At 42.6% G+C, this 26,013-nt stretch overlaps 1 protein-coding gene across 4 annotated transcripts in view; it reads left to right on the forward strand.

Moving 5' to 3' along the window:
- The window catches only part of CEP63 (centrosomal protein 63), a 395,360-nt gene that overhangs the window by 310,245 nt on the left and 59,102 nt on the right, over window positions 1-26,013 (forward strand). For 2 of the 4 annotated variants that reach the window (XM_085634242.1, XM_085634245.1), the window contains 3 exons: window positions 349-463; window positions 1,164-1,337; window positions 3,351-3,449. In XM_085634242.1, the coding sequence (XP_085490368.1) occupies window positions 349-463; window positions 1,164-1,337; window positions 3,351-3,449 (388 nt within the window). The remainder of the gene's footprint in view (window positions 1-348; window positions 464-1,163; window positions 1,338-3,350; window positions 3,450-26,013) is intronic. The other 2 variants (XM_085634243.1, XM_085634244.1) reach the window with 2 other exon arrangements.

The following is a 26,013-nucleotide window of genomic DNA, read 5'->3' on the forward strand; positions in this document are numbered from 1 at the left end:
TCTCTCTGTATTGTTGATACACACACAATCTATCCTATCTTGTCGGCGTCAACAGGATTGTTATAGAGGGAAGATCATAAAAACGAATTTGATAGAATGCTATTCAAGTATATGGGGATGTAGCTGGCAGGAAGGGGGCGTTTGAGAAGCATCTGTTAGGGGACGGACTGCAGATGGCCCATGACTAGCCACACTTTTACATTGCAGGTTACAGTGCTGCGATCTTCTTTAGAGGCTGTGATGGGTATTTATCAGCTTAAAGGAAAGGGCTATAGAACTTTGAATGCAAAAGTCACTGTGCTGAGTTAAAATGTGTTGTGCTGTTGTTGCCTCCATTCTCATCCTTAGTGTGGAATTTGCAAATACCCAGTGTCTTCAGTTGAGCAGAGAATTGACGGAGAAGCAAGAAGACCTGCAGCTAATGGAGGAAAAGCATGGCGTGTGCAAATCTGAGAACAGAAAGGTGAGAACGGGGCCTTGCAGAGAAAAATAGTGGTGGGTCTGGGCTGGTGAAGATGAGATCACCCTAAATTGACAATATTAAGGTAGTTTAGCAGATTCATACACATCTCAAATTAAAATGTCTGCATCTGATAGTTCACAGGCTGAAATTCTAGTGGGGAAGACTCCGCATTTCAGAACTGATTAAATGATTACCATTGAGTCACTCCCTGGGCATATAGACTGATGAATAGGCATGTGTGCATGGCTGGTTACTCAGTATATTTCAGTTGATGACTAGAGTTACAGTACTCAGTTCTTCAACATCAATAAGATGCATTAGGATCTTACTCTACCTTCACAGGCCTTTTCCTCATTGTATGCAGTGTTTGAAATGTTCATAGCAACTATTATTCATTTGAAATATACCCTCACTGGTTCTTACTATGATCCTCAAAGAAGTTGAACCGTAGGAGTCCCTTTTATACAATACCTCTACGTGCTCCCACATTTCCCCAAATAATGATACCTTCCCTGTCTAAAACCAATGAATTCCTTTCTTCACAATGATTGAGTCCTCTTTGGGTAAAAATGGTGTCCTCTGTTCAGTTGCCAAAGTATTGCCTTGCCCGTTCTTTTATGCTTGGGTGTAATCTTGTTCCTCTTATTCAGTGATCTCTCCTAACTTCCTGCCTAAAACCATGTGCTTCCTGTTTTCTCAGCTCAAAGAGCAACTCTCCCAGGCAGAGCAGAAGTTCAAAGGTGCTCTAGGCGGGATGAAGAAAGAGATCACCCAGTTGACCAAGGAGCTGCACAAGCGGGACATCAGTATTGCCTCAGCAAGCGGTTCCACACCGAATACAGAGCAGAAGGAGATGAAAGTGTCAGAGAACACGGTGAAAATTCTTTTCCCTATAAATGAGATTTGACCTGATTTCCATGGTTTGTGATAATGACATATAAGCAGCATTACAATCTTTATTTATGAAACTCTTTGAGATTTACACACTGTGCTTGATTGCGCAGCGGACCTAGCATCTTGCACTCTTGAAATACAGAAATTTGCATAGGCCTGTTTTGAAGTACTCCCTCTTACTACTCCAGACATGCAGTGCCTTGCACCTTACACGTCATCTTCAGATTGTTTTTTCTGGCATTGAATCAGAAACGGTGGTAGCTTCAGAAGTAAAAATTATATGAAGCACACAAACATGTAAATCAGTCTGATTCTCTGAGTGACTTTTTGAGAAGGTGATCAAACAAATTCTTTTACAAGACAATTTGATGTGTGCACAAATTGACTTTCATCACTAATTGAGATCAAGATAATGTTGGAATGGCTGCCAGTGTTAAATCACTAGCACCAAGACACGGTGCAGATACAAACCAGTACCTTAGGATCCAGCATACATAAAGCCAGATGTCATGATAGTTACCTTATCGAGAATAGTATCTGGAAACCCTCACCAGAGAAGGAGAGGAGATGATAACTTAACAGAATCACTGATGTCCATTTCTTGACTCATTGCCCAGGCTACCATCACTAGCTGAAAGTGACACATGCAGCACACAATTAGGATAGTTACCTTTCCCCTGGTCGTTATGAACACTTTGTAGTGCTTGCTTTCATGTGACAATCTTATACATTCTGTGAGTTGTAGTCTTGGTTTGTTTCAGATGAGCTAATTAGATTAACACATTCATATAGCCGTGGTTTGTATGCTAAAACCCCAAAACAGGGTTTATAATGACATGGAATGAGGAGGTCACCCTATACAAATTTGTCTATAGGTCTGGGGTCAAGAGGGCCTTCTTGGCTAAGGTTGTCATAGTTCAGACTCAAAGTGCAGGCTTAGGTTACGAACATGCCTCTTGACAGCATACACTTTATTCGGTGTATGGGTGGATAATACTTTAGAATGCATCAGTAGGGACACTGAAACATCAAAATCCCTGGGGATTGTCCAACAGAGAAGCTTTTTATAGTGAATCTACACCATAAGGCAGAAAAAGCTCTCAGGCAAAATTACCAGCCAACAACTAGCAATGATCGGTCCTGTGCAACAAGGTTTAAATCTCATCTCAAACATTTCCTCAAGATGTGAAAGGTAATGACACCTGGGCCAGAGGAGCCTTTAAACAGGGAGGAAGAAATAGACAACCTGGAACAAGTGTTCAGAAAATGGAAACCGTTTCTCTTCTAAATGTGTGATTCACAGACACTTTTCAAGCTATTTTATTATACATAGAGAATTTAATGGGTGCCACATTAAGCTATGTTTTTATTTGAGTTCCTCACACAGCAATTGGGATCTACATGGAAATAAGCCAGATCTTCATTATTTCAAATACAAGTGATATTCTTTTTGGAAGTAATTAAATGAATCCTTCACACAAAAAACACCCCTCCCCTTTAAATAGAGTGCTCATAAGGTTAATGCCACCACTATTGAAACCGATACACAAATCAACATTGAGAGAATTGAGACTTACATTTCTGTTCTTTATACTTCTACATTATTAGGCAGGGTTAGTGAGCTACAGTCTGTATAAGTACCCTTGTGCTCTCATAAAAGGAATTTTATCAACCTCTTTACTCCTTCCTTTCTAAGTAAATAAGTATCTCCTGAGTTTACTGTCGCTGTACTTTGATGCTTTTATAGGCCGATGTAGTTCGCCCCCCACCTTGTATTGGTAGCAGGAGTTGGTTCCATGGTTGTTTTTCTTTCAAAGTGAGATGTAGATCACAAGAGAAGGCTAAACCCATTCTCTTTTAGGTTGTAGCCCCTGTTTATTTGACTAATGTCAGACTTCTTGCGAGGAAGACAACCTTTTCTGTTAAATTATGTTCTTGTCAATATTTAATTTGACAGTGGTATGAAAAGATCTCCCTCTTTTTAAATAATGAGATTCTCTCCCAGTTTGTGTTGACTCCTTCAGAGACGGTCGGGCTCAAGAATAATCACCTGTCTGAAATCTTGGAGAAGATGGAGACTGGTGCGGTTGGGGTAAGCAATTACTTTGAAAGAAAAACATAACAGGCTACAAGCCAAAAGTTAGAGTTTTGTATTTTGTACTAGTTTTCATCTTCAAACGGTGTCATTTTAACTTCTAATGCATTCACCGCATTTCAGAGTGTTTCCCTTAGTATGTGTACTTGTTTTGCAGCTTCAAACCTAGTGACGACTGAAATCCCAAAAAGTGGGTGCTGATTTGGAATTAATAAAAAAAAAATGCAGATGCGGTTCCACTTGTGAATAACAATTATAGAGAACCGTAGCAACATTTTTGCCAGGGGTAGGGTATTTTTTTCGTAATGATGAGGCCACATTTAGAATATAAAGGCCATTAGAATGGGGTGCGCTGATCGTTATATATTCATCTTCTTCGTCTTGGTTGAAAGAGGCAGTAGACAGTATGCATGCATGAAAGTGTGCTTCCTGGCTCTCGGTAACCACCCTTAAACAGTGCACACATCTCATGTTAGATCATCTATTTGTGGGGCTATTTCTGTGTCATATGAACTTCATTCATAGTAATAACTCGAGAATAATCCCAACTGCATGCAGTGACATGAATAATTCATAATATGTTATCTCCATATATAAGGGTGAAGAGTTCACTATGTCCATGTGTTGCGGAGCACCCGGCAAAGACCTATCATAGGCAAGGGTTTCTGAATTTCAGACCGTAATACTACACATCGATTCTCAAAAATAAATTACAGCACATATGGCACAACCTGCTGCCTGCATGTCTAAGTAATGAAGACAGCATAATCCTGATAGGCTTACATTACCACAGTTTACAAAAAGGACCTTCTGTCCTCCTAAGGCTACGGGAGCTTCCACTACTATAATGCCTTGTACTGGCAATTGCCTCAGAGTCAGTTTTTGTTTTCCAGCTCCTGTGACTAGGATCCTGGAACACTGAAGTACTCCAATTTTTGAGACCCCAGAGGTGCTAGGGGTAGCACCCTATGACTTCGAGTACTTCCTGATGTGGTATTATAAAATTCTGCATATCTTGATAATATAACAAAGAACTTGGCAACAGAAGCTGAAATATGAAAAGACATCTTTATTAAACTCAAATGAGTGAGACTACGTCGCACAGAAGCCTTAGCAACTGAATGAGGCAGTCTCCAGAACACAAAACAGTATTCTTTTTTATACAGAATATTTCGCTCTGGGCAACACCGCCCTTCTCTTGCAGTTGGTCATTCACATATTTTACTTCAAAGAACAAGCAGAGTCATGATTGCAATCTCACATTTCAGTTCAGCCAGCCCGCAATTATTTACCCAGCAAGGCTCAGATCCCACATCAGATGTCAACTGACCCCAATAAACACGGGCAGCTCCTGTTGATAAAACAAGCCATAAAGCAGGAACAGTCAGGTGTGAAAGAGATTAGCCAGAGGCTTGTGTGGGATGAAAAGGCTTTATGGTGTGTCAAGCCCTGATACTAATCACAGGTGGCCAGGGGACGGGGAGCTCGTGAGACCGGACTGACCTGGTGCAGCGGAGCCAAGCTGCCCAGGTCACAGAGAAGTCAAAGGAAAGTACATGCCCTTTAAAGGTCCGTATTTGCTTCATGATATGTATATAGCCTATGTGATGGCAACCATAAGATGGCCACCGCTCTAAGATGGAACCCACGTAGTGATGTCTAATAATGTATACACAGTGTATTCATAGCTAGAACGTTATATAAAGCACTTGTACATACCGCATTGACCATTCGCGGTTCGCTAATACTGGGAGAGACAGGGGTAGGGCCCTGCCTCCTACGCGGTCCCATATTATAAAGTACGACAGACCCTCCTTTTGCCCTTACATAGGCAATAACTATACTCTCATTAATCCGAGTCTAGGTCAATATTCATGAAGTCATGGAGATGTTGCTGTAGCATCATCCTATTACTTAGCTCGTCTTCTGATACATGTTTCCTTACACATGTAGTAGCACAAAGGCCACATATGGCGGGACAAAATAAGGAATACCTCTATCTAGGTGGCATAAGATCACACCCCCAACAATTAGTGATGTTTACTACTAACTAGTGTCGATGCAGAAGCTGTACAAAAGAATTGCTTACGAATTCTGATCTTCTAACCTGCTCATGTTCAGGAAAAGGGTGAAAAGAGTGCAAAGAAACAGTGGTAGGAAAAGACATAGGTTGGGAAGCGGGTGCAGAAGTCAATTGGGTAGAGAAAAACAATCCCACCCATAAATGACAACGTCATGTTTAAAAAAACACTAGAAAACACGTTATTAAGAATATATAGACAACGGGAGAAAGTAGCGACCGCTATTACAAATGAAATAATAATTGTCTACAACCCTGAGCAAAAAGCAAATCCTAAAATTATTTAGTAACATTTTAGGGCTCATATACATTTTGTATGTTCAGGTGAAACAGTGGTGACCCTCATCAATGCTCTGAGGTGAAAAGGGGGTACTCTTCCACAGAAAATGGATTTTATTCTGCTTATACTAGACAATGCCAGCAAAACAAACAGTCTTCTAACACCTAGTCTATACAATCACACGGAAACCTCTTGTGAAACCACCTATGCCCAGAGTCCGTTCAAAAAGCCTCTCTGGCAGGCTTCTATTGTCCATCAAATCTTCTTCTGTTGTTTTCTTTTGCCTGGGCCTCTTCATTCAAGCCTTTCATGAGAAAAGTACTGCTTAGTTGGAGTGCCCTCCTGGCAAACACCCACAGCTCACTCGAAAAAGTCTCAATGTCTCAAGGCAGTGCGCCAGTATTTTTCCTTTGCGGCAGGCACTACAGGTAGTGTGCTCTCCATTGATCAAGGGCACAGGTCATCTCGTGCAGATTCGGGACCATTCTCAGACTCCAACACTCGTCATTCAGTGTCAGAGGACGCTCAGGCTGCTCTTCCATGGGCACTGGAATGTAGTGCCTTCTGTCAATCTTGGATCCGCCGGTGCACTGCACTTCCATTGGAGCAAAGGAAAAGAGGGGGGGTGTGTGGCCAAAAACTCAGGCCAAGGGGCTCAAGGGACTGCACACTGTCAGAGGTTACCAGCACATGACAGGCGCTCTTTTGCACTGGAATTCTGGTTCTGTGGCAAAACCAGCTCCTCCTTCTTTTCTGATGTTGAACGCCTTCTGATGAAGCAAGTGTGATGCTTTAAACAGTTCATTGTATAACAAGGGGACAGTAAACAGGTGGCCTGTGATTTTCAAAAGAGTGGCCACACGCCATGGGACAATTTTCGTCTAGAATACACTGTCTTTCTCAGGAAGCAATACAAATAAAAAGGCAGTAGGCAAAACAGTGCCTCTAAGCTTTTCAATTGGGTTTCCGTGTGAGAGCCTCCATCATCTAAGGGTAGACAACTACACGAGAATTCTATCTAAATGGATGTCTTCACATATGGTGGCATTGTCTAATAGGGCAAACACATTTTTTTATTTCAATGATTACATATAAGTGTTTCTAAATTCCTTATCTAGGACATCTCAATAGAGAAATCACATGGTACAGATTATCATAGGCATGTAGAAACCTTTCACATCAGGTGCACTAGGCAATACACAGGCTAATAGTCAGATATGAAAACAAAAGACAAGAACTAGAGGGTCCTGATATTTGTATGATTAGAAACTTCTGATCCCACCGAAAATTAAAGCAGCAGGAACAAAAAGGGTAAAAACCACATTAAAAAATAGACATTGAAAATTTGTCATGTTCAAAAAAGGTAAACGTAAGTTATCTCCTATCGGGATGGAAAACTTGTCTTACTATAATATAATATACTTGACAGTCAGGCTGGAAAACATTGAAGCAGGCCTAGGGACAATTCTTGAAAACCAGTCTGGTCATACAAGAGGGGATTATACATAATATGGAGGGTCCCTGGTACATCACTGCAGTCTGGAAGTGTGTACCTGAACAATACACCTACAATAATAAATGGGCTGACTGGTGAAAGGAATACAGAAAAGGGAATTGGAACTAGGACACAACTAAAATTCCCAATAACTAAGCATGATGCGACATCGGTCAGGGAAGAAGCAACAAAAGCAATAAAAAATAAAAATCTATAGGAAGGACAAGAATTTACTTGGGTGATAGTCAGGCATGTGACACTACACCAAGAGTACGGGTGATACACAAAAGGCCAAAGTTACATACATTTTAACTCTACCGCTGGTGACTACACCATATACGGTAATCTTAGGTAATGTTCCAGTTCCTTCTTCAGGGAAAAATGAAAACCTAGTTTTCTTTTAAGGAACAAAAGCCATAGGCTACTTAGGAAGCAAAACATCATTAACTAATGTAATATAGAAATTAGGCCACCTTGAGTCACAGATCTATAATTTCATCCTTAGGTCCAATCAAGGATACATAAATGTAAGGCTGCCTGTTCCATTAAGGGAAAGGGCAGTAAGTGACTAACTGCAGGTGACACACTTTGATCCTGTAGATCTCTTTTAGTTTTCTGTAATACCATTATAGCCAATTTAGACATGCACTGGTGAAGTGTTGTCTCTCATGTTCACAGCATGAAATATCATTAGCTGTGGAATTTAGTAACCAGAACAAGTTCAACCAACTGTTGCGTAGCGATGGGCATCGTCATGACCATCCCCTCACAACACAGGTAAACTTGTAATAGTATCAAAAGCAGCAACAAAAACAACGAAAACATGCAAAAAATAATAAAAACGCACAAAACGTCAAGCCATCAGATATACTTGCTGTATATCCAGCACAAAAAGCATAGACAAAACAATAGCATATGTAAATAAGCGGTGACACACAACACCATGTCATGTACTTTTATGCACTGTAAACCTGCAGCCCAAAACCCAATATTTGGGCCTGTTTAATTTGTCAGGTTTAAAATCCTTACCCTCCTTTTTGACAGTAGATCACCAGGCAATGGAAATCTGCTGTCAAATATAACGTTACTGTCTCTCTTCTAACATACAGGACCAGCAAGAACAATTCATGAGCGAGACACAAATGTATCAGTTCTGCAAAGTATTTAACACGATGTTTGGGCTTTTAAAGAAACCCCTTTTTCTATATTTTCCCTTTGGAATTAAGTTCTTTAGTTTTATTGATGTTCTTGTGGAGAAACCAGAAACCCCACCTTCAGAGGCCCGTGTAGCAAGGTCATTCTGCATTCCACAGAGGCAAGGCCCTAATTTAAAAGGTCATAAATGTCAACGTGGCAGCCTACGGGAAAACCAAAGATAGCATCTCAGCAGCGTAACTTGAGCCAGCCTCTGCAGCTCTCCTTAGCCCTCGGCTTCTGCCACTCTGAATTTGTCAAAGCCAGAAGGCCTTCCTAATTCCTCCTAACTTGCAATAATTCACTCTATTTTGAAAAATAATTTCTCCTTTTTAGGCGCTAAAAAAAATTACCTCTATTCCCAGATTATTAAACTACATTTACTGTGAATAATTCACGAAACTTAATAACACACATACCACTTTTTAGAATAAATCCTTGTTACAATCCTATGTAATGGTACACATTTCAACAACCTTAAATGAATGAACGTCTCAGTAGGCCCAGCTAAAGTTAGACTGAACTCCAGCAATTGGGACCGCTTTCTGCCCCAGTCCACTGGCACTGCGAATTGCATTCGCAATGAGGTTTGATATTTTCTTCATCATTTAGTCACTTGCCTTTATTCAAGCTCTGTTCGTCGCTTTCATATTAGCATATGAAACTCAGTGCCTCCCGTTGGGTAATTACAATATTTTCACCCCTACTGCTAGAACTTGCAATCTCATCTTTCCCCTCCCACTTACTCAAACCGATACCACATTCCTTTTTATTCCCTTCGTCAATACAACCTTCCTCACGCTACTCTTCATGTCTTTATTACTCCCCTTCATCATCTCTCTTCCCTCTACGGCATTCTATTTTCCCAATTGTTCTTCTCCTTCCTACGTATTACCTAGTTCCTATAACCGTAATTCTACATTTCTCCACCCCTCTATCATTACTGACTTCATCACGTACCTGCTCACAAACATCCTCTTTTTCCTTCATCAAAAAAGAATTCTCCATTTCTCTTTCTCTATGTGGGTGCTAACTCCATTAAGGCCGTTTTTTATTAACATCAAATAGTTGCGGGTTGCGACACCATATTTTATTTTATTTCTCCAAGTTTTAAAAAGGTCTTGTTTTTCATAGCGTGTTCAGTAGTATCGTGACAGACACAGCTAAAGTTAGAACCTTCAACCCTGATATTAAAACAAGCCTTTGTACTGGCACATTGACTCATGGAATCATAAGAAGGCACAACCTGTAAATATATATCAAACCTAAACGTATGCATTTACTGAAGTCTGAGACACTTTAAAAAGTACTCTGAATGGAAGAAAATGCAGTTCAAACAGTGTTTTCTACCCAAATTCGACTTTCATTTTTTTGACATTAAAAAATGAATATCCTACAATTTTTTTGCATAGTATGCATTACCAGAATGTTTATTACATAACCCATGAGTCAGGCATTGGAAATAATAACTTATACTTTATAGAAATGAGCTTGTTTGCGCCTGCGCCAAGGGAAAATTGTACACGCGAATGCTTGTCATTTTAGTGATGCAACACAACTTAAATCAAATTTTAATGCTAAGAGGTCATAGTATGAGTATTAAGCTTTATGAATATCAAAAAACGATTTTGAAAAGCACTTATTTTTTTTTAAATAATTTTTCCATGATTAATAATTTTCTTTTAAAAAAATCCCAATTATTCGTTTTTGTGATAATTCCATGTATAAAAAACAAGCTGCATCTCTTGCCTATCATTTTGGACACATTAACTCACACGCCTAAGCGCATAAGCCCAACTTGAAACGCGTCACATTTTTGCGCCACTTTCATTTAAAAGGACGGTTCTGCAAAATTCCACCCGTGTTCAACTGGGAAGGTGCTGGCTGAATGAACATTTCTATCAAATATACTGCAGCTGACAAGTTTGCCTGTGAACATCTAATACAATGCATCTAAGGAAAATGCTGTAAATTTATTTACTTTTGCAAAAATAGATAATTTCGTTTTTGGGGCCTGATTTATATCTATTGAATATGTTTCTAATTTTATCCTTTAAGCATTTAACGGCAGTTTTGTATATGTGCACAATTGCTCATTCTATAAATTAAAGAGCACCATATAGCCATTTTAGCACGTCACTTGGTTCGTTTCTGGATTTCTTTTTTAAGTTTCTACTTGATATTAATTAACCAACCATTTACTTAACAGACTGGAAACATCAAAAGACCCACAAACACATATTGAGCTCATTTCAGACATAAACAGAAAGGGGTTAAACAGACAATACAGCGCGCTTTAGCCATTTTTCATAAATCGCGCCGTCGCAATTTATTTACAGAAGTTGCACTAATGAAAAAAAAAAACACAGACATTTAAACACACAGTTGACTTACAAATCAATACGCATGACAGAAAGAAAGAACAGCTCACAGACTATACTTGAAACAAACCATTTGCAAATACTAGTTGTAGGTCATATTTACAAGCAACGCTTTTCAATAGTGTTCCAAAAGGCTGCATAAACAGCCCCACAGACAGATGCATGTCCAAGAAGTAGTGAATGCGCTCAATTCACTAGCTTTGCCTAGCAGAACACCACACAAAATCGTTCTGCATATCTTCATTCATGAAACTGCGCAGAACGAAGGATCCTTGTTTTGTATTATGTCATATTTTAATTCCCTGGGGATACAAAATCACCAAGGAAGAAATATGTTTTTAAATTTAACCTATTTAGATATTTCCCACACTATGGTACCTTTCAAAACAAAAAGCAACACATTTTTCCATGTGAGCTTACAAACAGGCATGCCAAAAATACTGCGGAAAACGCAAGTATTATAATCAAAACCAAATGGAGAAATATCTCCTCATTACCTGCCTACACAAATTGCAATTCGCATATCCAAACCTATACAAACCAAAAGCTACATTTCCGAATTTGCTAAGATCAGGCATCTTATAGCTCACTAATCTAGCTTCAAACTTCAAGGGGTTATCTCTACCAATACACTCGCAAATATGCGAGACCCTCGGTTTTGGTAATTGCAATGACCAAATCAGAAACCAAGAAACCAACCCCTCGGCTTTAGTAATTGCGATAACCAAATTAAAGACCCAAAGAACCAAAGGACTGGGAGCGACCCACTTATACTTAATTCTTATTCTTAATAATCAAAAGGTTATCCATATTCTAATTGTCAAGTTCTACATGACCAAACGTCTTCTATAATACTCACGCCAAAAGGGTTCTTTTTCTCACCTTTTGAGTGACATCATGTGGAGGATCAAAATCAGGAAGAGCAGAAATATACCGGGCTACATAATCAAAGAATCTCCAGAATCCCTGTGCACAGAGTACCTTCTTGGTAGAATCCCGTTCTGTCCTCCTCAGTAGATTTCAGTCTCCTGACAAGATCACTCCCACAGACAGTCACTTCTCTGATGAGGCCGCGCTGGTGGGCGACAACTGAAGTACTCCAATTTTTGAGACCCCAGAGCTGCTAGGGGTAGCACCCTATGACTTCGAGTACTTCCTGATGTGGTATTATAAAATTCTGCATATCTTGATAATATAACAAAGAACTTGGCAACAGAAGCTGAAATATGAAAAGACATCTTTATTAAACTCAAATGAGTGAGACTACGTCGCACAGAAGCCTTAGCAACTGAATGAGGCAGTCTCCAGAACACAAAACAGTATTCTTTTTTATACAGAATATTTCGCTCTGGGCAACACCGCCCTTCTCTTGCAGTTGGTCATTCACATATTTTACTTCAAAGAACAAGCAGAGTCATGATTGCAATCTCACATTTCAGTTCAGCCAGCCCGCAATTATTTACCCAGCAAGGCTCAGATCCCACATCAGATGTCAACTGACCCCAATAAACACGGGCAGCTCCTGTTGATAAAACAAGCCATAAAGCAGGAACAGTCAGGTGTGAAAGAGATTAGCCAGAGGCTTGTGTGGGATGAAAAGGCTTTATGGTGTGTCAAGCCCTGATACTAATCACAGGTGGCCAGGGGACGGGGAGCTCGTGAGACCGGACTGACCTGGTGCAGCGGAGCCAAGCTGCCCAGGTCACAGAGAAGTCAAAGGAAAGTACATGCCCTTTAAAGGTCCGTATTTGCTTCATGATATGTATATAGCCTATGTGAGGGCAACCATAAGATGGCCACCGCTCTAAGATGGAACCCACGTAGTGATGTCTAATAATGTATACACAGTGTATTCATAGCTAGAACTTTATATAAAGCACTTGTACATACCGCATTGACCATTCGCGGTTCGCTAATACTGGGAGAGACAGGGGTAGGGCCCTGCCTCCTACGCGGTCCCATATTATAAAGTACGACAACACCCTGGATATGTTCACACCAGTTTGCTCAGAGAAGTTTCTTTCAGAAACCTGATTTTTCTGCTAGTCTTATCGTCTGATGTGTCTCAAGTGTCCTGTCTTCTAGCAAGATAGTGAAGCCTTTAATTCTTTTTCTGCAGGTTTTTTACTGTCAGAATGGCAGCCTTTTTGTTAAGTGCCCCTCATTTTTGAGAAGAAAACTGCTGCAGACCAACACCAAGTGTGTGCGTGTCGTGTATTTACACAAAAGGTGTTATGAGAATGTATTTTGTAAAGTCTAACCAACCACTGGCAGTCACTTGAGGTAACATTCCCAGGCGTTTGCCAGTGGTTAGACTTATTAAAAGCATTCCTTTCCTCCCCTTTTGTGTTTTTCATTTGGTGTTTTTACCAACTTCTCTTTCCGAGAAGGAGCGTGTATTTTGTAAAAAGGTGTCTAGAAGGATCTTAATGATAGGGTTGGAATTAAAATGGGAGGCAAGCTTGAGAATCTGAGGGCAAAAGAAAAGAAGAGACCTTAAAAGCCCCAGAGGGTGCGCTCTGCTTCCACTGTAACATGGCAACAGCTTCAGTTTATCCCACAGAGTGAGATCCAGAAAAAGATCTGAAAAAAGTTGAGAAATAAGAAAAACAGCATGGATAGCGTCATTCTCAAAGACAACCATTTTGTTGTTGAAATCATCAGCCTCGACATGTTCACTGTTGAAGCGCCTAATGGCAAGATATTATCACAGTGAACAGTCTTCAGAGGCTTTGAAGTCAAGGCACTCAAAGCATCCAGTCTAACTGACTGTGGAAGCACGCCAGACCCACAGCGGTGTCTCCTTCGCTGTTGATCCAGACTATACAGTCTGCATCGGTTCCCATTCCTCAGCGATATTTCCAATATCACGGTGCTTCTCAACATCACCCTGATATCTAGATTTTCAGCGTTTCAACATTGACGTTTTCACCAAAACTGCCTAAAGAGGAGTTGAAGCTGTAGTCAACTCCTGATCCATATCTGCAAACTTCAGGGCAGGCTTCTCCAACGGGTACCTGCATCCCGTTTGTGTGCACCCCATACTCCCAAAGTATAAACTTTTGCTTGGTTGAATTCAAAATTGAAGAGCACATATTTGAGACGAAAATGTGTGTATTGTCAGAAGAATGGCTGAATTTCCAAAACATATTGAAAGCAGATATTTGTTCGATTAACTCGTGCAGCATTGGGAGACTTATTATTAGAATTATTACCAGGGTGTCAGAGGCATTGCAGGTATGGCTGTCATGTATTATTAGAGTACATTTATAAAACCATTTCTACTTTACTGATGGCACCCTTGCCTGATGCACTGAAGCAGTCACTGTTTGTAATCTTGGTAGCCTTTAACATAACCTTGTTTGATGTGGTCACAATTACCACAGTAATAATATTAAAAGCTTGGTATGATTTGCATTAAAAATTAGCTCTTTTTGCAGAAACATTTGGAGACCCCCCTGCCTTAGAGCCTCTTTGCTTTGTCATCTCTGCCCCACTGCTGATTCCTCTACAACACCTTTATCTGACACGGCATCCTAGAGCGGTGTCACAACCTATGTCACCCAATAGAAAACAATTGTCACCACAGAGTTATGAAGTTCATCATACTCCTTCTCAAGTATCTCATTGCACCTTGAGGGCTCTTAATTCTCCATACACCAAGGAGACACAATCAATAGAAATGACCTTCAGTGTCCTCTTCAAGCACTTGTCTGATTATTTGGGGACTCCACATTGTTAAACACACACATTCCCATATGGATCTTAGGAGAGAATGTGTCCAGTGGACATCACATCCACTTTCCAGTGTGCTGTGACAAAATTAAATATCCTCACAAAGGCATCACAGACAACATTATGGAGAATCTCCAATCAGGGTAATTTCCTAGACTCATCCTTTGAGTGTCTCTGAGCTTCTTAGATGAGGCAGGTGAAAAACGTGTGTCTCTGGCCACAATTAAAGTTGCTGCACCACGGCTGCTTAAGAAACATAAGCTGCATCAGCAAGATTATATTTTCTGAAGTCAGATCCCCGACCAGACTCTATTATGTGTCATCAATTTAGAAGAGACATGCAATGGCTCTGGAAATCACCACATCACCCAATAGGGAAAGGAAGACGATGGATATGGTGGGGGGAAGATGTGTGGATCAGCAGTGACAGCCCTAAAGAATGCCAGTGCTACAGCCGACCTTGGATGCTTTTGTAGAGAAATTTGGAACAGCCTGTAGTCATTTGCCAGAGATTTACCAAGTGAGCATAGGCAAGACTTCGAAGGTATATTTCAAGAAGACTCATTAGCATCTAACCATGTCAAAGTGATGTCTTAGATGTAGCAGAATTGGCAGCTTTTGGATACAGTCATGAAGTCCTCTTGAGGCGTGCTTCTTGGGTGCTCTTCATTGTCCTCAATCCTGATGAGCAACAAAATAATTCAGAATCTTTTTTTCAGGTTCTTCTTTGTTTGGTCAGCATACCAAAGAGATGGCTAGAATGAAAAATGAATTAGAGACACTCAAGGTGGTTGGCCTTGAAAAAAGAAGAACATTCTGTCCCGGTGTAAACATACAGACCTATGCCACTACACTCAGAGTGTTCAGTCCCATTGGTAGTGTATCAGCAAAATCAACAACAACATCAGCAAGGCCAAAGATGCCCTTGTCACCAGAGGGCTCTTAGTGCAAGGCAGCTCAATCACAGCCTCTGTTAGAAGCACCAGCCCTCCAGCAACCGCCAGTGACACCTCAATCCCCCAACCTACCTAAGCTGCTCCATTGGTGGGAGAGTTATCTTTTCACTAGGGTGTGTGGAGGAAAAAAATAACAAAACCCAAATTAGTGCATGCTATTGTAAAGCATGGCTACTCTCAGCCCTTCATGGTAACAAAACCACAAATTTAATCAAACCAATCCTTGAGGTTTCAGCTCCTCACCCTGAGAAACATGTCTTCCAAGAAGCTCTCAATCAAAGCAGTCCCCTGCTCCACCCGGTGGAAAAGGAATCTATTCAAGATATTGGATGTGCATCATATATATTCAAAACGAAGCCTTTCACATTCCAATGTCCAGAAAACAAAGGAATTATCTGAGGTTTGCAGTCGTAACATCTTATTACCAGTGTGCCGCGTTTGCTTTTGGCCTCTAATCAGCTCCTCAAACATTTTCAAAATGTATGGCAGTGGTGGCAGTCCACCTTCCCCATGAAAGAATATTAGTTTATCTGTACCTAGACGACTAAATGATAACGAAAATCAAAGCAGAACAGGACTTACAGACACTGAAGCCTCTATCACTCTGTGTAGGTGTACAACAAAAATTGGGTCCTTAACTCTAAATCTTTCGTTCCCAAAGTATAGCTCAAGCACAACATGTTGCTCAATGCACCCTAAACTGTTGCGCACAAGATCATCCAACCTCAATGATATTATTTTTTGTCATTGCTGCTCTGCACGCACAATTATTTCTTATAATTGGAGAAGGAGGAGTTTCTCCTTATTTGTTGTCCTCCAAGCAGTTACGCCTCTGGCACTAAAACACTGGTGCCATTGACTGAAAATTGCACACGGTTCCAGGATGAAAGGGTGATGCAAGCTTCTTACTCCAAGAGACTGTCTGCTAACTCAGTATTCATGATCTTTGTATACCTGAGGTGCGCCTCTACTGTTGTGTCCTTGTTGACAATTTCTCCTTTTGAAGTAAACCAGGCAGTTTAATGTATGGGTCCAGTGATAATCCATGAACACCACAGAATACAATGTTGCTAGCCTATTTTGCTATAGGATGCACTATTTGTCACAGATGATTAAAAAGAAAACTTTTGTGGAGAACCTCGGCACCCACTTTAGAAGCGGACATTTATATCCTACCATTTTTTGATCAATGTCATTAGACTAATGTCATTTAACTCCATAATTTGCACTATATTTTCTGGATGTTCTTTGGTGGTAACACTCAATCTCTCCATATAAAATAACCTTTGAATTTTAACAGGTGTTTACCATTGTTATTTTCCTAATTTGCTTCATAATACTCAGTGTGTTCCACAGTTGTCTAAGTATCAATTCTGACGAGCTTTCAATTACTTTGTGGTCCTTGAACAATTTTATGCAGGCCTGGGCATCAGCTAGTCTGCGTTACTGTTTGAAAATTTGGCACCTGGGGACACTTTTCCAGTATTGGTGGGATTCGAACCCTGGACCTGTGAGGGCCTGTGGCACCAAAGGTACAAGACTTACCTTTGAGCTATAGCTTTGAGTCTGCGTTACTGAATGAGCGAGTCTAGCAAATTAGCAAAAGTGGGAGGGAAGGATGTGGATGAGATGGTTAGATGTTTTTCACACAAAATGTGGTTCAGTGGTGCATTACGATTCAGTATTCTTAAATATATGGATAAATTGTGTCAATTAAAAAAATGTGAGAGTTATCTAACAGAAACCATTAATAAATGAGTTTTTTTTTAACCATGCATTCTCACAGAGCTAAAATACATGCATATTGGTTTTTTTTCTCACCCTACTTCGAATTTTGCCTCCCTCCACATTCCACAACGAAAAGGCCCACATGAACCTCATTTTAATATTTGTTGACATTAAAAAGCAACACATTTTTACATAGATGCCTTTCATGTGTCTTGTGCTTTCATCCTCTATAGAACATGATCAAATACAATCTGTTGGACCCCATTCTGCTGATTGTCAGGGCAGACAGGAGTGACTGGGCCACATTCTGTTCTGCAGTCCATCCTATATGGTTCTGCATACTGGGCCAACTACACCCCTATCATGCTTGACTCTCAAGGCATCAAGAACAATCATTTCAAGGCATCTCTGGGAGCTAGTGTGAAGGGTAGAGAAGTCCAATGTGTGTCAGGGAGGTAATGTGGGGGTAGAGACTCAGAACTAAAGCAGTCAAGGAGTAGATACAACAAGCAATTGTCCAACTCAGTGCTTTTCTTAACAAGCATAGAAAATGCAATAGGTCTCGCCTTTAATTAAGTTAAAGCCATTTGCTTTGCTAATGGTATTGTATAGCAAAGCAAATGGCTTTAACTTAATGAAAGGCGAGACCTATTGCATTTTTTATGCTTGTTTTTATTGAAAGTGCTGAGAGAGTTGAATTTTGCAGCTGCTAAAAGAGCCGTAAAATGCGATCTAGATAGGACTGAGGTACTTGTGGATACTGTGGCTGACAGCAGTGGAATGCATGAAGCAACAATGATTCACCCCCTGTTGACAAACTGCAAGGTCCGCGGATATGTGTAGCAACACGCAGTGAGACACACCGGCGGCCAAGCGCATGGGACACTGATGTGCAAACAGTCACCATCGGCAACATGTTCAGCGCATGTGCACTGTGAAACTTCTCTGTCGGCAGCCACACAATTAATTCATAGACTCACATTGGCTCGAATGCATGCACAGTGACACTTGCACAGGCAGACTCTGGGACACTCCTGCACGACGACACGAGCAGCAGTACTAACACACATTGTGTGTGTTGCCTACATAGAGTGCGCACTCAGGCTCAACAGTTCTGCCCACCATACTCTTAGTACCACAACCGCAGAACACACACCCCATCCAAATGAGTCTTACATTGCAAAAGCCAACTCATGACAAGGTGACAAATACTGACTTCATGCTGCGATGGATATATATGCCAGGCTCCCTCAAAACAGGCAGGGGTGTGGATAAATCCCCAGTGCTATGTGAGCTTGGGACGTTGTGAGGGTATAGCAAGGTGTGCTGTACAAATCACCTTTTTTTGCAACTTCGCAGTAATATTAATTTAATTATATGTGTGGGTGCAAACTGCAGTGTTACTAAAAGACATTTCACAGGCATTGTGTTTTTATTTGAAGTTGTCAGTACAATATGGATTTTTGTACACTGGGGGGCTTACAAATCTATTTCTTTTACTTTTTGAACAATCACGGCATTCGCGCTTTACTTTAGTTAAGCGCCGGTGCCGCGATTGTTGAAAAAGTAAAGATTCCTTTTGTGTTGCTCCGTGACCAGAAGGCCAATTCACCCTTGCCCCAGCCCAGGAGATGGAGACCAGATCTTCGCTGCCCACGAATCTGAACGACACAGCACTGGGTTGGTGTGACACACCAGTGGGAAGTTTCACAAGGTCCATCCTGCTCCTGCAGAATATATGTAGCAGAATTCAGGGCTAGAGGTGTGAGCCCACTTTATGGCCACAAGTGACTTAGCACACAGGCAGAACCCCACTTTCAAGTAAAAGCCAGTGGTTCCAAATACAACCTTGCAAGCCAGGGTTCAAGCAATACTTTCCCCCAGAGGTGAGCAGGCATGCAAAACTATTTTGGTGGACCTCTAATGGAAGGTTAGTCTCTAACAAATGTTTATATAGTATCTTTGCTTTGTTCATACACTGCTGAGCCTACGATACATGAGAGAAACACTCCCACTGGGGTAGGCAGCAGGGTCACTTTAGGCCCACAAGGCAGCTCAGAGAATCAGTTATATCCCTGAAGTTAGAGACGAGGCCGATGATGGCTGCTGTTGTTTGAGGTACCTTGTTTATGGCATAGCAGACAAGTGTCTGGCACACTGCCTGTTGCATAAGAGTCGTTAGGGGTAAGGGCAACAGAATTTCTGGCCCAGGAAAGCCAGACAGGGGGGCTTTATTTGATAACAACATCTTGTATGCTAATGATTGGGGCCATCATACTTTCCCAGCATAGATTAATCTATTCTTACAGGCATCAATGCCTACATCATGTTTTATTGACGTACATCAGATGAGAGGTGGGTGCCTTTCACAAGGATGAAAGGGATTATTATGCTAAAACCAGGTTACTAGGGCTCAAAGCACGGAAGCGCTGTCGGTTTTATAGCACTGCAGGGCCCTCTAGGGAGAATTAAATGCTGCGTAGAAGCACGGGATCGGTTCAAACTTCCGGACCTGCAGGTTACACATTCAACATGGCTGTTTGATGTCAACTGAGCTATCCTGCCAGCAAAAATGAGCAAATACCAAGCCCTGTCCAACATGCTGCACTGCTGCCCTCTATTGGCAGATGGCAAAAAGATAGTAAACTCGGTTTAGATTTACAAGAAAAGGTCTTTCGATGATGCACGCAAAGACCAGCTGAAATGCATTAGAAATAAATTAACAATAAAACAGCTTTTCTGAAGAACTTGTATTCCATTTGGTCCTAGTGGGATGTGTTAATTTGTTTGAAAACACAAATATTATAAGAAAACATGATGATAGTGAACATTAGCTACGTGTTGAGATGTAGTAGTTATGTTAGTGCTGTAGTCGACTAGCTATTGAATGTGTTTCACGTTTTTTTTTCAAACTAAAAACATATATATGTGAAAAGGATACAAAAATAATTTTAAAAACGGTCTACTAATATACAAATAAGGACTAACCTGCCTGCATAAGAATAGAGATTATTCTTTGTTAAAATTGAAATATTTTGAAAACGTTAATCATCCTTCACTCAGACACATCCTGCTAAAACCAACAAAGTTCAAGTTTATTGAGCACAAAAACGGATACCTTGGAATAAAGTGGCTCCACTTCAGACCAGGACTCAATTGTTAATATTATTGTGAAACCTGAATTACTTAAACAAAGATATAGGCAAATGTATATGAAGCAGGGGACTTACTCACCGATGAAAACCGCCACGTACGCCCGCAGCCTCCCTGTATCCCAGGAGGGACTGACCGCCTGAGGCCCGCGTTAACAGCTTGCAGCACCCGCTTCGCGGGTGCCGCTGCGCGGCGCTCAGGTGTGGGGTCGAGGCAGCAGGTCTACTCCCAGCATCCAGCACTCGGGAGGAAGAAACAACCGTGTAAGGCAATTGGGGGAGAGTGAAGCAGGGACCACAGAGACCAGGAGCCCCTGCGCCGCACAGGTGTGCACGGCCGCACCCCCAGCAAGCCACGCCCCCGGCCGTCCAAGCGCTGCAGAAAAGCGAATCCTCCCAGAGCACAGTGGGACTTACTCACCGATGAAAACCGCCACGTACGCCCGCAGCCTCCCTGTATCCCAGGAGGGACTGACCGCCTGAGGCCCGCGTTAACAGCTTGCAGCACCCGCTTCGCGGGTGCCGCTGCGCGGCGCTCAGGTGTGGGGTCGAGGCAGCAGGTCTACTCCCAGCATCCAGCACTCGGGAGGAAGAAACAACCGTGTAAGGCAATTGGGGGAGAGTGAAGCAGGGACCACAGAGACCAGGAGCCCCTGCGCCGCACAGGTGTGCACGGCCGCACCCCCAGCAAGCCACGCCCCCGGCCGCAACACCCCCTACAAACAAAGCGCGGTAACGCTTAGCGGGACGCGAGCGGGACGCCGAGCGAAGCCCGGGCAAAGGGCGGGCCCTCTGTGGCCCTCAGGGGCCAGAAGAGGCTGGGCAGGGCCAGCCCCCTAAAATTGCCCTCCCAATAATACACCGCTAATAGTCCCACGACAGCCGGACCACTGGCTATCCCCTCGACACAACCTATATCTGCCCGTTACCACCCAATATAGTACTCCCCGTAATGAGGAAAACTACCAAGAAAACAAGGATGCCTACCCTAAGATCGAGCACAAAAACTAAATCGGATCATCCATCCCCACTACCGACCTTTACTGCCATCGACAAAATGCTCAAACGGACTATAGGGGCGGTTTCCGATGCCATAGCTAACACCGAGAGAAGAATGTCCTTACCTCCTGTAACTATCATTCAAGATACTCAGGATTCATTGATTAACCTATCAGAAGCTTCCAAAGACTTGGCAGAGGAGATGGACACTAGCCGGCCCATAACCCCACCATCCTTTGTGGACCTTCCTTGTGCCCAGCCACCCGCCGAAATCAGCAGGGACAGACATGGTGCACAAACAAGCACTCAAATAAATACTCATGATAAAGACATATCCTCTGCGGAAATAACGCCGCACAGGGAAGCCCACAAACAAGGGAGGAAAAAAGGTCATGTCAAACCCAGTAATCACAACTTGATCACGCCCATAAACCCATCTACACCGGGAATACCATGCTGGATAACCAACATGGTGGCGGATCTTAAACTAGACCTGGAGCACTCCATCTCGGTGCTGCTAAAACCCCTCATAGCAAAAATAGATAGACTGACTTCATTGGTCAATAACAAGGGGATTAGCCCGAAAACCTATCCTGTGCAGGAACGGGATTTGACAAAACTAAAGGACCCTACACCAAGAAGTTTACCAAGAGATAAGGCCTCTCTAGCAATCAATGGAGGGGATAAGCTAAATAATATCAGTGTCATGCAGAAAGGAGCCCAGGAAAAACAAAAGGTCGCCTCTACCCCGCAAGAAGGCAAAAATAAAAACCAAATATCCACGAGCAATAATAAACCTCCATCCGTACTTTTACAAACGTTAGAAAAACATAAGGCCCCAACCCACAAGGTGGTTTCTAAGTCCCCACGGCTTGCCATCGCGACAACCACTGACGATAAGACCACTGCAACACGCTTCAGGACAATCAATCTTCCGCCTGAGTCTCTGCCCCTTGTAGTCGTTCTAACAGGAATTCCCCCTTTAAAGGAGGGTCAACGGGAATCACAGATCGAACTAAAAAATAAATGCATACAGTGGCTGCAAATACATAGACCCTTGCCCCCTAATATCCACGGGGAAATCCTTGCAGTGAGAAGGGGTGAGTGGATTGGCAAAGGTATTAAGACCATCGCAGGGGATATCATTACGGTCAACTTTAGAGACAGGGCGGCTGTTAACTTCATCTGCAATGCCCCCCCGAGTCATACTCATTCACAAATTCACCCGGTTCGCCTATCCTACTTTTACCCCTTCGCACCTCAAAGGCCCAGGCAGAATATTGGCCCTGACAGAACACCGCATCTGAGTTTCCAACCTGGCCCACCGCAATGGCAAAGGCCAAACCCTGTATTTCCAACTTATGACTCCTCCATTACACAGTACGCCCACTGGAACAGGTTTAGTACACTTGAAGGGGTGGACTGACTGAGATTGGGCCGATCACCTTCAAAAATCAAATATAGGAAGGAGCCAACTCTACCACCAACAGGGATAAAAGATGGAGGCGACCAGGGCCAAACTGACGCTCTGGATCCTGTGCACACCATAGGAGGCAGCAACACACCGTCGAATACTAACCGGGGAAAAGGGGAGGGGATAAATCCCACAATAGACAACTCCCTTTCTACTCATAGAAGAATCGCTACCCCCCACAGGCCGCAACTAAGCCGGGTTGCTGCACCCGCAACGGATAATCAATTAAAGATTTTGCAAGGCGAGGGAAAAAGAACACCCAAGGTCATGATTCATGACAATCTACTAATAGCCACCTGGAACATCGCAGGGCTAGCGGCCAAGTTTGCATCTCAGGACTGGCGCAGCTATATAAGTAAATTCCATATTTTGTGCCTGCAAGAGACCTGGGCTACTGAACCGCACGCTTATAGCCTGGAAGGCTATAAAAGCTTTTTTGTCCCTGCAAAAAAAGCCACCTCGGGGAGAGCAAGTGGGGGGCTCGCGGTCTATGTCAATCTAGACATCAAGGGCACCTGGTCAAACACCAAATGGGCCACACCCAACCTCCAAGTACTAAGGTTCATCTCACCAAGTTTAACATTCCTGCTTATGAACTGGTACAATGCACCGGCTATGACGGACAAGGGAATAGCCATAAATGAACTAGAAAACTGTTTGAGCTCTTTATCCAAGACACCAAATATTACGGATTTAATACTAATGGGAGATTTTAATTGTCACCTTTGTGAGAAACTAATACCCTTCAACAACGACTGGTCAAGATGCACGATCATGAAAGGCCCTCACTTTACCCATTCAACTGAGGGCTGGGATTTAGAAAGACTCATGAAAAGGTACAACCTAATCCAAATCCTAGACCTTGTCACATTTAACGAGAAAGGAGAATTAACTCCAACATTCAAAGGAAGAGGTTGTTACTCTTACATTGATTTTGCACTAGTCTCTCCCAATCTAAAAAGAAGCATCAGTACAATCATCATAGAGGCCAGTAGTTTCAGTGACCACTATCCGGTGATCATTAAAATGGAAGGTTTTGTTTTTTCACTTCAAAAGAGACCTGCCATTACGGAAAGAGTAGTGGACCAGGGCAGAAGAATTAAATGGGCCAAAATTGATGCGGACAGTTTTCACAAAAAACTATTACTCGAAGCCCCAGCAGCAATTGATAAATGTCTTGACCCCTGTGTAACCGGAGCTGAGGTGGTGAAGGCATTTGAAGAAATCGCACAGGTTGTAAATAACTCCTTACACACCCCAGGAGCTAAGAACAAAATGCCCCTAAACCCCCGCTGGTTTGATTCAAATTGTACAAAGGCGCTGAAAAACCTGAAGGATAGCCTTCATGCCCAACCAAGGGACAAAACGAAGGTGGCACGGAACAGAGCTGAATACAAAAAAGCTCTGAAGGCTCGAAAGCAAAGCATACAAAACCAGGCCTGGGAAGACTTAAGGGACGCCGCAGAAAGAAAAGATTCTATTGCCTTCTGGAAAGTGATCAACGCCCCCTTCTTCCAGGACCAAGGGGCTCCTAAAATCATGAATACTATTCTGCCGGAACAATGGCAGAAACACTTCCAGGGCTTATACAACCATTCAAACAAGGAATCCCAGGAGGAGCTAGCGGAGGCCCACCAGCCCGTAAAGCTAAATTTTACCCTGAAGGAGGTCGAACTAGGAATAACCGGGCTCAGCAAAAATAAAGCTGCGGGCCCGGACGGAATTCCACCAGACCTATTCCTAAGTAGACCCGAACTATGGGTTCCGTTACTTATGAGGGTGCTAAACGAGGCAGGGGAGGTAGGCCTCCCCCAGTCCTGGTCAACGGCGACCATAGTCCCCATCTATGTAAAAGGCAACCGTGATGACCCCCAATGCTATCGACCTATTTCCCTCATCGACGTGTCAGCCAAGGTCCTGGGGCGAGTCATCCTATCGAGATTGCAAGATTGGGCAGAGGAGCAACAAATCCTCTCAGAAATCCAATACGGCTTCAGGAAAGGCAGATCTACCACCGATCAATGCCTAAATTTATACCTCCTGATTGCAAAATATACCATCGCCGGGAGGGGGTCAATACACATGGGGTTTATGGACCTTTCAGCGGCCTTTGATCGCGTAAACAGGAGAAAGCTCTGGGCTATGCTAAAGGAGCTAGGTGTGGACCAATCTCTAGTCGACACTCTACAAAACCTACACCGGAACACCTCTGCAAGTGTAAGGTACAGTCAGGAAGGCAAAAAGACCGATCCCTTTACCTGCAATAGTGGAGTTAGACAGGGATGCATCCTCGCGCCCTTCCTTTTCTCTATTTACATTAACGCATTGGAAAAGGATCTCCTTAAGCTCCAAGTTGACTCACCCCAAATTGGTCATCGAGCAGTGCCCGTACTACTCTACGCCGATGACGCGGTCCTGCTCTCTAGAACACCTTTGGGACTGCAAAAATTAATTGACGGGTTTGTCAAATTCATGGAGAAACTGGACCTGGCAACAAACCTGGAAAAGTCCTATATTATGTCATCTGGGAAACCCACAAAAGGAACTTTCACCTACAACATCGGGTCACACAAAATAGATCAGGTCAAGTCTTTTACGTATTTGGGGGTGTTATTTGATCACGCCTTATCGTTCAAACCCCTGATTGAGAAGCATTCTACTAAACTGGCAGCTGCAGTTGGGGCAATCATGGGGTATGAGCAAAGATTAGGGAAATGGTCCCCCAAACAAATTTTGACCTTATACAGATCCATCTGTTGTGCGAAAGTAAGCTATGGGGCAGAAGTGTGGGGCTTTCTGGGCAAAAAAGCACAGCTGCTCCAGACTGAAGAAAACAAATTCTTACGAAGAATATTAAAAGTCCCACAGAGTGTTTCGGCCCACATTATACACGAAGAGGTAGGAGAACCCTTTTTAGAGGATAAAATTAAATCCAAACCCCTCCTGGCATGGGTGAAAGTATGGACCAACCCTGAGGCGGCCCTTACGAGACAAATTATCGAGGACTGCCTTAAAAGAGACAAAGGCCACGTAATCCCCTGGCTGAAATTTGTTAAGAAGTCGCTAACAGAGATTGGCTGCTCTCAA

This window comes from Triturus cristatus, chromosome 11 (assembly GCF_964204655.1).
Source record: "Triturus cristatus chromosome 11, aTriCri1.1, whole genome shotgun sequence".
Lineage (NCBI taxonomy): Eukaryota > Metazoa > Chordata > Amphibia > Caudata > Salamandridae > Triturus > Triturus cristatus.